Here is a 13111-nt window from a genome sequence, read left to right as displayed (position 1 = left end):
AATTAGCTTCATCTTTATTTAGTTTGTAACACCAGCCTGGAAGACTCTCTCGAGAGGAGACCTGGAAATAGCTTCTCACAGTGCTAACAGACAGCTAGAGATGATTTCCTGGGAACATCGTGGATGCCATGTGTGGGATAAACCTGAATATTTTTTTTAATCAGTCATTTTAATATCTTGGAAAACACTCAGCTCTCTAAATGATCACCATCACATCAACACCATATTGCATGTGTTGATTATCAGGCAGGGTTTAAAGAAAAAAAAAGTTCCCAAACCTGGATGTGCATCAGAACCTTGGGGAAGCTTGCGACATTTTGATGAGCACCAGGTTAGGAAACAAAAGATATAAATTAGACTGAAGTATAAACTTTAAGGCATTTCAAAAAGATTTCTTCTTCACAGATTTTCTGCCATAAATAGAATTTTAAAATTGCTCCTTGGTATTTCCTTAAATACCTGAGTACTAACAGTAATATGTTAATGTAACATTGCCACAGTGGTGACCGTGTTGAATGTATTTATGCCTAAGTTCAGGAAATATGTGCTGTGTTATGAAACTGAATGGAAGCAAAGTGTGTTTATGTGTGGTTTCTCAGGTATCTAGTTACTTCAGTGAACTTTTGGCTTTAAGACACCATTGCTCCAGAAATGATCAATACTGAACAGGTGAAAGACAAGACAGGAGATGTATTGATACTCAATCTGAAAATCCTGCAAGTTTTTCCAGACAAAAATCAGATACAGATGGATTACTTGCACTCTCAAACTTTATTACATGTGGTACAGAAATAGAATGGGTACAAGAGATCACATGGAAAAGGATCAGATTGGAATCTCCAAATTCTTTCCTAGAGGAAACACAAATAGAAAAATTCAGTTAATGTTAAGTGACCTAATAACAACAATGATAGTTAACATTTGAATAACTACTGTGCCAAACTCAGTTCTAAGTGCTTTACTTTTATGTAGTCTTCACAACTACCCTATGAGGTTGTGTTTTACAGATGAGGAAACTGAGGCACAGAGAGATGATCTTTTCTAAAGAGTCAGCACTTTACCCACTTGGCATAAATGAGGCAGGGTATCACATGCTGACCCTCTATTTCACTTCCTTTTACTTTATAGGGGAGTTAGGTAGGAGCCCCCAGTGATGCTACAGTACCTGCCTCTTTACCCAGGATGCACGGAGAACCCACTACCCAGGGAGGGAATGGATTTGAAAGGGTCACATCACAGTAGATCATAGTAGGGATCTCTTTCTCAATTTGATGGTATTGATGTCTTTCCTAAATAAAGCCCCTAGAAAAGGTTCTAATGGGCTAAGGTCTGAAGACTTCCTTAGTGTAATTTCTCATGGTTTTGGAATATTGAGAGGACATTGACAGTATGTGAGGAGGACCACCTAGGGACTAAGCTTGTCCTGGAAACTGGAGAAGGTCTCTTCATTACATTCATTGGTGGGCTGGGTAGCAAAGCTTCCTCAGGACACTTAGAAGGATGTGAAATGATACTTGCCTTGGACCACCGCCTGACTGTATGCCTGTGCACATGGCCAGGTGTGCTTGCACTTTTCACCTGAATAGAAACAACAGCTGAAGTCTCAGTCTGGACTCAGGCAAACCACGGCAAATTTAAATGCAAAGGAAATTTGCAAACATGACCAAAATGAGGAATAGAGGAATTAAGTTCCTAGAACAAAAATCTAGAATTTCTCATGCAAACCCAGGGAGGCCAGCTTAATCAAATTTTCAGCTAACACAGATGATAATGACTCTGGTGCCCAGTATCTTTATGGGGCTTCACTCCTGCAAGAGCAGAGAGAGAGAAAACAGGTGATGAAGCCATGGTGGCAATTACCTTTCCACATTTTTGGGCTAGGGACATGACATTTAAAAAAAAATGTTAGCAAATCCTTTTCTTTTTTTTTTTTTCTAAATTTTTTTTTTCAACGTTTATTTATTTTTGGGACAGAGAGAGAGCATGAACGGGGGAGGGGCAGAGAGAGAGGGAGACACAGAAGTGGAAACAGGCTCCAGGCTCTGAGCCATCAGCCCAGAGCCTGACGCGGGGCTCGAACTCACGGACCGCGAGATCGTGACCTGGCTGAAGTCGGACGCTTAACCGACTGCGCCACCCAGGCGCCCCAATCCTTTTCTGAGCTTAATTTCATTAGCTTTGGTTCTCACGAGGAGGGAGAGTCTGCTTACAGCCATCAATATATGATGACTTGGGACTGTAACTCTGAACAGGCTGCACTCAGCCCAGGATGACTGGTAGGTCTTGAGTTTGTTATTCAATGGATTTCACTGAATTCTCAAGAGTTAAACATTTTCAAGTCTAGAAGACCCATGTTCTTAGAGCAACAGCTACAGTCTTTAATTTTTCAGACCAACAAAAGAATTCAGGAATACGTGGAAAGAACACCGAATAGTCTCATCATTTGCAATAACATCCAGGAAGAAAAAACAAAAGAGGGCACATCTCATTTCAAAATGACCCTTAACTCAGATTACGATTTCTGTCTTGAAGCCCTGGAGGGCCTCTAGAATCAAACGATGAGAGCCATAAATGTTGATAAGATAGATTATGCAGACTGAAACTCATTGTGTCCCAGTGCATTTAATTTCAGAAAAGTTGATTAAACAGGACTGTGGCCAGAAGCCCATGTTGAGACATCCACTGTGCCATTGGGAAGTTGTGTGTGTCACTAGGAAGTTGCCTCACTGCTCTGAGCCTCAGTTTCCTCATATGTTAAGTAGGGACGGTAAGTCCTCTCTCAATGGATGGTTGTAAGTCTATAGCAAAAGGTATAATATGGTCCAACTATTATCATCATCCTAATTGATATTATTATTATTATTATTATTATTATTATTATTATTATTAAATTGCTATAAAGTGTTATGTGAGGCCCTTTGAAGACTGAGATAAATGAGCCTAGCTCTTCAAGGAAATTCTATGTTTGATATAACTTGATAAATACCAAACTTCAAAGTACCAACAAAGATCTCTGAGGGGTTTTGTTAATTGATTTTGTTGTAGTACCCTAGCCTTGAAAGGAAACAAAATGTGTTTTCACAAGCAAAGATTAAGGGACTCTGTTCCACTCAGTCATTATTCTGTCACTCAAGACATACCCCAGAATGATTATTTGTATTAAAATGCTCTTCAGCTTGCCAGCCAGCGTGGAGTTACCTGTCGAAGTTAATCATATGGAGTGGTTCATGTATCAGGCAGTATGAGCCTATCTGTCCCACAGCAGTCTCGCTGAGTGACTGATAACATTCTGTGTCAATTTTACCAAGCCGAAAGACTATTACTGACCTATCAAAAGACCAAAGTGACCCATCTCGAAAATAGAGCCTGTTGTACCTAGAGAAAAGGTTGCCCGACTTCATTGGCAATCTAGATGTCATTCCTTCCAACTTTGATAGTTTACGGTAACCAAAAAATGTAACCACATAAAAAAAGGAGAAGGCAAAGCCAATTAAAATAGCAAGATGATTAGGGACTAACAGTCCTACCTCATATATGCACATCCTTTATAAAGGAAGGCTTTTATTTACACGATTCCATTCAAGCTTCATGGTATTCCCCTGGAGAAGAGCATGCTCCCATCTTACACAAGAGGAAACTGAAGATCACATAGGATATGACTTATCCAAGATCACAGAGGTTTGTGAGGTGATAAAGCTTATGCTACCTCAAATAGGAGAGCCACCATTAGAGGCTTAGCCCAGTTTTCCTTTTTCTTGGCCAGAGAAAAGAAACAGCACACACAAGGTCATAACCAATACTTGGACCAACACTTACGTGAAGTGGGATTGCTGATTCTTGTCATGTTCTTCTAAGTGTTTGGGTCACTTCAGCAAGAACAGGCTTTGGACACATTTGCTCAGTCCTCTTAGTGCAAGCTGGGGTCCTCAGAGGTTACTCTGAAAGAAGGCAGCAATATAAAGGGAATTCAAAACTAATCTAACACTTGAAAAGAAAAAAAATAATGAGAATATTCATGTGGATTGTAAAGAGAAATAATGATTACCTTTGATTCCTAGAGAAAGTTAATTTAAAATGCATCCAAGTTCCATTGTACAGCCAAAAAAAAAAAAAAATCTGCGAAGCTGAGACATGTCTTTAGAAGGCAGAAATAAGAGTCACCGTCACTTGAGTCCTGAGAGGATGCTCATTCCAGTAATTGGGAAGAAGAAAGATTGTACAGATTAACTGACTTTGGTTTAGGATACACTGTTTTCTTTTTAAATGCAAATGATACTTGAGGCCTAAAAGACAAAATCTGTCCTAAATGCCAGTCTCTAAAAAATTTTTTTAAAAATTTAAAAGCACTTAATAATCAGAAAACAATGAAATTGATAATATTTTTGTTTTTACCAAATTAGAAGTGCTAACTACTTAAGCAAGTGCATAGGATCCATTTCCAGTGGTAAATTTGAAGTTCATGTGCCCTTTGAAACACAAATAGGGTATCAGTAGTCCATAAAAGGAAAGAAGTGGGCATAAAACTTTGTTGGTTTTATACACAGGGTTAGCTCATCAAAAGACATCTTAGTTAATTACACAAATGCAGATATAGCATTGATTGTCAGTTTTAAGAGTTTTATGTAATAACTACAGCATAGTTTTGAAACCTGTGACATCGGGGTAAAAAAAAAATTGCCTTTCAAGGCAGTTTATAACTTTTAGAGGTTTTATCTGGAAGAATACAGTTCTACTTGCTGAGTCTGTCGATGCGGAATTTTGTTATTATGTGTACATAATGTGTTCTAGGTAAGTTTAGGAGCCTTTAGTATGTGAGGTATTATACTCCAGTCAATCCATGCACATTTTCTGAGAACCTAGTATTTGCCAGGCCCTTTTCTACAGGCACAAAGATACAGGTGACTCAGTCCCTCTACACACCAGCTGCTTTCCTGCATGTCATTCCCTGCAACTGTCTGCCTCAAAACATAATACTCCAGCCTCACAGAACTGCCTTCTAGTCTCACCATATACCATATTCTTTTGTACTCCGGGTTCTTTGTGCATATTTGTTTTCTGCCTTTTGTGACTTTTCTTTATGGTTGCCTGGAGTCCTTCATCATTTGAGACCAGCTCAAACAAAACCTACTGGGTGATGCTCTCCACCTATAGCTTGCTAGCACTTGGCATAGACCTCTTCTAAGAGGCATTGCCAATCTGAATGATCATTTCTTACCTTCGAGTCTTCCATCAGATCTGGGCTCCCTGAGGGTATTGTCCGCTTCTGTCCCTAATTCCTAGTCTGTCCAGGGCTGGCCCAGAGGAGTGGTGCTTGACAAACATTTCTTTGATGGACCCAACTTAAAAATGCCCTTAGCATTCACAAATCCTGGCCAGATGATGTGCTGCCATGATTAAATGTAAAACTTGACACAATTGTCATGGCTTTGGGGCATGATGTAAAAGTTTTTTATGCTAAGGGTACATATTCTAGCCATGTGAATTTTCATCCCATTCTTTAAGTTGACCTGAAGATGTAGAACTGAGGTGGCAAATGCTAATTGCTTTTTAAGGATGCTGAGATGTCAGACCCCAAGGAGAGAAATAATGGTATTTCACAGAACTCTTAGGTAGAAAGAAATAGGCCAACAAGATTTATAGCTGCATTTATTTCTAAGGTGATTCTATGTCAAAGGTCGGGTAACGTACATCCTTGCTATCCTATACTTACAGAGTGTTTTCAAAATGGATTTTAAATTGACAGTGTCTCGAGTTAGTGCAGAGATATCATCACACTGAAGGTGAAAGGGGCGGGGGCGGGGAGCTTAACATGATACAAAAACTTGGTCACACAGTTCCAAAAAGCTTTAAGATGTAAGATAACCCCATTATAGTAATTATAAGAGACGAGATTATTGATTTTTTTTCACAATACCAGTTAATAAATTAGTGAAATGTCAATAATATTAGAACCAGTGCACTTGCTAGGAGGAACATACGTTGTAAAAACAAGACTCAGGGCTATTATTTGCAAGGCTGAATTAAGTTCAAGTTTTAAAATCAGAACACCATCCAGTGGTGTGAAAATTTACTTCCTAACAAAACAACCTGTTTCCTGATCTGGTGATGATGCCAGATTGATTGTGTTTCTATTGCTTAATTGCGTTTTAAAATAAATGTCATTAGATTGATAACCCTCTGCAGGGTTTTAAAATCCACAAACATTCAGACAAGAGATGCCAGGAGGACTGATTCAGCCGATGTCTGGACTGTGGTGTTTGTCAGAGACAGGATGTCGAGTGTGTTTTCGAGCCAGATTAGGTTCTGTTCTGTCTGAATTTGACCTGCTTCCTTCAACCCCCTACAAGTAGGTTCCTGCTTGTAGATTCTGCCTTTGCTAGAGTGTGGGGGCTGAAACAAGTCTTACTAGCCCAGTAGTACATATTGTTTACTCTTGAATCTACAAAATTTCCTTTACTGTTTTGTCTTCCTAAAAACAATGCAGATATGGATTTGAACACACAACTTTATGTGCCTTTCTCCACTGTTCTGCTGAGATTTCCTGTCTTACTGTAACCTGAAAAGGCAAATCACTCCCCTTTTCAAGTAAATGTAACTTAGACCAAATTCCCAATTATTTAACATTTTTATTATTTATTTTGAGAGAGAGAAAGAAAGAGAGCGCATGTGCACGTGCAAGCAGGGGAGGGGCAGACGGAAGGACAGAAAGAATCCCAAGCAGGCTCTGTGCCATCAGTGCACAGCCCCATACAGGGCTTGAACTCAGGAACAAAGAGATCATGACCTCAGCGGAGATCAAAAGTCTGACGCCTGACCGACTATGCCACCAAGGCGCCCCCAACTTCCCAATTATTTTTTTTTAAGTAGCAGTATGAGATCATTATCATGAGTGTGTAAAGACACCTTTACATTGGCAGAAAAGGAGAGCACCCAATCACAATCTTTGAAACAAGAAAATCCTAGTCAAAACTTTATTCTGAAACAGCACATCCTAAAAGTATTTTTTAACTGAAGAACATTTTCATTTTGTATCCTTTAACCCAAAAGGCATAAACTCTGAATGGAGCTAAAGAGAATTTTTAATGGATTGAGATTAATTCTATCATTTTCACCCAGGGAAAATTCCTTCTCTTTTATTCTCAGGGAGTCTCATGTAAACGGAGTATTCAAGTGATGAGTTGCAGTGTTTTGACAAGCCCTTGGTGTACAAAAACTTGAAATCTCACTGGAATTCCACTATATATTCACTGGGAGGAAAGGATGCCCTATTTAAAAACTAGGACAGATCATGTTGATATGGAAAAAGGAAATAAGTATGTGAACAATATATCCTAAATTAAAGACTGAGTTGCAGGCACCCATCTAAAATCAACAGGAAATGTAATTACTCTGAAAGTACTCTTGTCCTATCTTACAGTGGTGCTAAATGCCCCATTAAAAATAAATAAATAAATAAATAAATAAATAAATAAATAAAAGACACACAGCAATGATCTGATAAAAGTTCCACGTTAGCAACATAGAAACAAGGAAGCCTAGCCTCTATTAGGAAGCACTAGTTCCCCCTCCCATGATAGGACCTCTCCACTCTCTCTTGGAATCTTTCTACAGATTGGTTTCTCTATTTTGTAGCACAATACCAGGTTTACAAGCAAATCAAAAGGCAACCTTTCATTCACAGCCACCACATGATTTTAATAACTCTGCTCCATATTTTTCACTGTTTGTTTTTCCACAGTTGGGAATACTTTGACTCCATCTGGATAAGGATGCTTGTTTTGCACTATATCAAACTATTGTGAAGGCTAAAGGGTGGAAGTATGCTACTAATAATAAATAACAAAATAATAAAGTCACAGCATATATGTTTTAGTGAGAGCTTCAAATAATAAACTTCAGTGGTGAACCAATGATTACTTCTATGCCTGCTCATTCCTGTGTCTAGTTCACACATCACACCATTCACCATTTCTCTAAGCTATTAGTTTGAACACCTTTGGTATTTATTGATAATTCCTGGGTTTGACTAACATTAAGACTCCTTTTACACTCTTGAGGTCTTTCCTTGAAGCTTTCCTTGCTCAGTATCACATGTTATGACTGCAGTTGGTTCCATGCTTCTCTAAGGCAGAACTATGAGCCACAGATCATCTTCAACACACTATCAAGCCCATCCAGCAATGCCTTTGTGTCACTTTGCTGTAAAGAAGGAACTGAGGCTATTTTGGGTTTAAGATGGTAAGGCCATTTGTTATTTTTTGAATGAATACATTTCTGGGAATGTATTTAATAAAAATAAACCAGAACAAAGGTTTTTGCTAGGCTTGTAAAACATTCCCCTTCCTTCCCTGTAAGTTGCCACATCAGCCTCTAAAACCAGAGCATGACAACACACATTTAAAAATAATCTCTCACCATCAGTAGTTTTAAAGTAGACCATATAAGAGTGACCAGCACCAATTCAACCACTGTTGGCTACTTGCTCAGCAAAGACAAATGTATACACATCCACACACATGTTCTCCAGAAAAGAAATCAAGTCTGTGACCTGTAGCAGCTGTCTGCACTATGCTGAGCAAACAGATTGTCTTTGAAAACACGTTTCATCATATAAATGATTTATAGGTAATCATGCAGTTTTCATGGAAACATTTCTTTTCTCAGTAGAGACAAGAACATACAAATAAATAAAAATTAGATTGTTTCTTACCTTTTAGAAAGCAGGCAAAAGCTATACTGTTGGTGGAATAGTGTACCAAGTAACAGACTTTTGTACACTCTTTCTTACTGGTGGTATACAGTCTACAGGAAAAGTAAATATATAGGTATGTATAAAATAATTGTGCAAACAATATTCCTTTTATTCTTTTTTTTTCCCGTTTGGAGAAGAGGCTGCCATAGAGACCCTGGACATTATGCACACTCTTTCAGTGGGTTCAAAGGACTTTGGTAGACCAGTTCACCACAATTCAGGTACCTCTGAACATGGGAGTGCCTCTTGATTTAAGGCAGTCAGGGTTTAGTTCCTCAAGCTGGAGCAGTTGGGGGAGCCAGCTCCCAGATAATTTATTTATGTGGTCAGAGTTTTCTTTCCATTGCCATCCTCCCTTTTTTTTTCTCTCATCCTAGTCCAGCTATAATGACCAGCCTGCATGGTTAGTCCAGCAGGATGAAACAGCATAATGTTGAGAATGTTAGAGATCCAAACAAATGAAGAAGCAAAACAAAACAAAAACCATAACAAAATAGCACAGCACAGGAGCGTGTTCCAGAATTTTCTAGGCATCATTACTTATGTAGGGTTTGGTGCCCACATCCATTTTCCAACAGTTTGAGTTTTTTTTTTTTTCTTAATCAAATGCCTCCTTATATTGACAACTCAACTATTTTATGTAATAATTCCCTTGGAGAACAACAGAAGTTTTCATGTATATGTTTTCCCTATAGTAGGTGCAAAAAAAATGGTAGTAAAAAAAACAGCATCAGAATATAAACTTATATTTAAAGTATCTTATTTTAGCTTTTCTATTTTAGGCACAAATTATTCTTCTAAAACATGCTTTATCATAGAACGTGCTCATTGGCCCAGTGTATGTCTAGCCTCTTTCTCAGAGTTAATCAGTCATACATTCTCATATCCAAGAAGGAGGTGTCCCAAGCTGTCCACCTGCCTGACATCTCTGGTTGCTACTGACCTTCCAGAGTCTAAACTATCTGCAACCAATCCAGATACTTGAGGACTTTCTCTGCACTACCTGGGGGCATTGGCTTAGAAAATGGATGGCAGTTTAGGACAAAGATAGCTTAGGGCTGCTTATCATTTTGCCCTGTGATCCTTTACAAGGATAGCATCTGAAACAGAGGATAATTTGCAGAGCATCTTCTGGTTCTGACCAGTCCAGGTGAAGGAGGCAACAATTCTTATCCACCCATCCCTATAAAGCCATGCTGCCTCAGTTAATATTGTTCATCCAACTGGAAAAGGGTCCTGCTGGCCATCAATAAGCCATGTCCAAAGCACAACGAGGTCTTCTTGTTTATTTGGCATCTACACTTTTGCCATGAACATAAATCTGCCAAGTAGCAATAGAAAGTATAAAGAAACATGCTGAATTCAGGCTGCAGATGCAAGAACCAGAGGTTGAGGTGCCCTTCTTCTTAGAAAGGAATGTGGAGAAGGCATCATGGTGGCCAGATCTAAAGCTATCTGAAGTAGGTCAGGTTCTTCTTATCGTCTAGCAACAGAAATCTTGTTTGTGTAAATAAAAATTCAACAAGTAGCTGAGCTACACCCCTATACACCCTACAATTTTTCAATCTGAATGCAGAAGCCCTTGCCCAGCTCTGAATATCTAATGCCAGTAGTGCACAGATAATGTTACAATTTTAAGATTTACTCTTTGTGTACACGCAAATTTTTCTTTTCAACAATGGAATTCTAATGGAAGAAGTAACCTTAGAGGTAACTGAGCTTCTTGGGGAAAACCCAGGCAGTGCTGGGGCAGTTGTAATTTCTGCCCATGGTAAGCCAACAAGCAAATTCATTTTTATATAGACATGTAGTTGCAATGTGCAGTTGGATGAGGAGAAGCATGCATGCACCAGATGGCAAGCTGCAATGACGGAGCAGAGCTGTTCAAAATGAAAACACTCAAGACTGAAATACATTGAGACTAAGTGTTTAGAGCAACAATGAATAAAGGGACATTTACTTCACGGCTTATACTATAAACCCACTTTCCTCTCAGATACCCTCCCTCAGAGAATAGTGGATAGAATGTCCCCTTTGGAAAGACATGGTCCTTTTTCAAGTATATGGTCTGTGCTTTTGTTTCTTTTTAACCCGACAGCTTAATTTCATCATATAATTCCTTTGTCTCTGTTATTAATGCTTAGAAATTTGATACTATTTGAGCTATATTTGATATTAAATAGAATATAATATTCCTTTGCATGAGAATAGTCTTACTGTTTATTTTCATTAATTGAACTTTTCATTACTGCTCTTACTCTACATACACACATTTTTGCATTGGTCAGGACTGGCTTTCTGAATATAATTACTATATATGATACCACTATTTCCAGATTAGTGTCTCCTTTTGGATCATTTAAAATAACTAATTGACTGCATTTTTATCTCATCTCAAATGTTTCATCCCTTGAAGTTGACTTTGTCCCAGGTCAACATCACTGCTAAAACTTTGGGAGGCATTTCCAGTGTGTGTCCTAGATAAAATATTGCCTCTTAAGACATAATAATTTCTAGAGATGAGCTTTCTGATATAGTAGCCACAACCACAGATGGCTATTTAAATTGAAATTACTTAAAATAGTGTATTTCCTTAGTTAAGTAACCGTATTTCAAGTGCTGGTTTGCCACATATGACTAGAACATTTCCATCACTGCAGCTGGGTCATCAAAAACCCCAATGTTTGGAGGTACATGAATCTCCTCCTATGGTTCAGCAAATATCTATTCAAATTACTTTTGTTATTTTAGGGAGTGTCTACACAAAACCAAAAGAACTAAAATGGTTTTTAAATTGTTTTGGACTGCTTGTAAGACAAGGACTCTATTTGATTTCATTTTCCCCTCTGGACTGTTTACCTTTGCTCTGTGTAGACACGAAAAAATCATTGACAAAACCCAATAAAACTTTTTCATGGGAAGGCACCAAGTGAATTCCAAACAGAATAGTTGTCAGGATTGGCATTAGATAATAAGTTATTTATATTTTTAAGTAAGTAAGATGAGGCCTCTACCTGGGCAGCCTTCTTTGAGCTCAAGTTACTCCTATCTTTGTAGATAACACAGCAAGCAATAATACATTTCACAGCACATTTAACTCAAGAGTCTGCCACAGACATCATTATATTCTTTATATGCAACTTGAATCACCAGTTGAGGAAACCAAAAGAGTAATTTCTGCTTTGGAATTATGACATGCCCCTTAGGTTCTAAGAAATAGAACAGCAAAGAGAAGCAGGCATGGATTTGAGACTCAGACCTGGGTTTCAGTCCAACCTCCACTGTTAACTATATGTGTGACTTTGGTAATGGCACTTAATCTCACTAAGCCTAGGTTTCTTCAGTGAAAAGCAATTCTCATTCTACAGAGTTACTGTGAGGGGTAAGAGATCTTCCACACAAAGCATTTTGGATTAATACCTATTTCAAAGTGTAGCTATTGCAAGTATTATTAGTCGTATTAATATTGCTATTAGTGTTAGCTATTAGTTTTAGTGTTAGCATTTTACAACCATTATCCTATCCAAAACAGCTTCAACAAGGATAGAACCTAATCATTAAAAGTTAATAACAGTAGAAATGTTGTTTGAAAGCTAATTATTTTTAAGTAGCAAAGTGCTGAGTTGTCTAAATTCAAAACTTCTAACTTGCTCATTTTTTTTCCAATACATATAGACTTTTGATCATATATTCCACTTACTGATTTTTGGACACATCTACTTAAATTGTGTGTGTTCAGATACACACGCAAAACTGTTAATGGAATGTCTCTAGGATAAGGGTTTTAAAAAATGCAAGGGGTCCTAGAATAAAACACTACAGAAGTATAAATGTGCAGGTATATTTATCAATACAGGTATGCATAAAAACAAATGCTTAAGCATATTTGTTCATGGAAATATTTCTTTTGGGGCATTAGTTCCATCTACCTCCATACAGCCTTGAACTGTAATCATCGCATCTACATTTACTTTTAGGCAGAACTTGCTGCCTTTTAAGGAATAAAAGGAGAATAACAATTGATATATTATTTTTCAGAGACATAATACGTTATGGCACCCTTATTACATAAGTATTATTATCTTACATAAGTATTATTATCTCCATTCCAAACATGAAGATGCTGAGCTTTAAAAAAGCTCAGTGATTCTCAAAGCCACACAGCTGGGAAGTGGAGTGGATGGAATTTGAACCCAGGTCTGTCTCAACCCGAAGCCTCTTCCTATGTCACATGAATTACCACAGGATTAGCCATCCACTTTCCCTCCTCTCTATTGACCATTTGCTCTGAAGACACAAGAACAGAGCCTATACATTGATTTGGTTTCTCCTTGCTCATACTGTGGTCCTTGTCTTTCC

The 13111-nt window shown here is 38.1% G+C and overlaps 1 protein-coding gene and 1 long non-coding RNA gene across 8 annotated transcripts in view; one reads left to right on the top strand and one right to left on the bottom strand.

Moving 5' to 3' along the window:
* Positions 1–13111, bottom strand: part of GRM7 (glutamate metabotropic receptor 7) — an 872169-nt gene that overhangs the window by 43597 nt on the left and 815461 nt on the right. The window contains exons 10-13 of one of the 6 annotated variants that reach the window (XR_006716006.1): positions 8711–8802; positions 4046–5384; positions 3817–3938; positions 753–851 (exon numbers count right to left, since the gene is read on the bottom strand). The exons of 1 other annotated variant lie outside the window; for it this stretch is intronic. Coding sequence is in view for 1 of the 5 variants with exons in the window: in XM_045493619.1 (XP_045349575.1) it covers positions 8732–8802 (71 nt within the window). In the remaining 4 variants the exon portion in view is untranslated. Of the gene's footprint in view, positions 1–752; positions 852–897; positions 1579–3816; positions 3939–4045; positions 5385–8710; positions 8803–13111 lie in introns of those variants that run through there. 4 more of the 6 variants (XR_006716007.1, XR_006716004.1, XR_006716005.1 and 1 more) reach the window with 4 other exon arrangements.
* LOC123605926 overlaps positions 1–13111 on the top strand; it is a 799403-nt gene that overhangs the window by 737532 nt on the left and 48760 nt on the right. The window lies entirely within an intron of this gene.

The sequence above is a fragment of the Leopardus geoffroyi genome, chromosome A2, assembly GCF_018350155.1.
Source record: "Leopardus geoffroyi isolate Oge1 chromosome A2, O.geoffroyi_Oge1_pat1.0, whole genome shotgun sequence".
NCBI classification, from domain to species: domain Eukaryota; kingdom Metazoa; phylum Chordata; class Mammalia; order Carnivora; family Felidae; genus Leopardus; species Leopardus geoffroyi.
The sequence above is the reverse complement of the archived record's forward strand: the minus strand, read 5'-3'. Positions and strand labels throughout refer to the sequence as shown.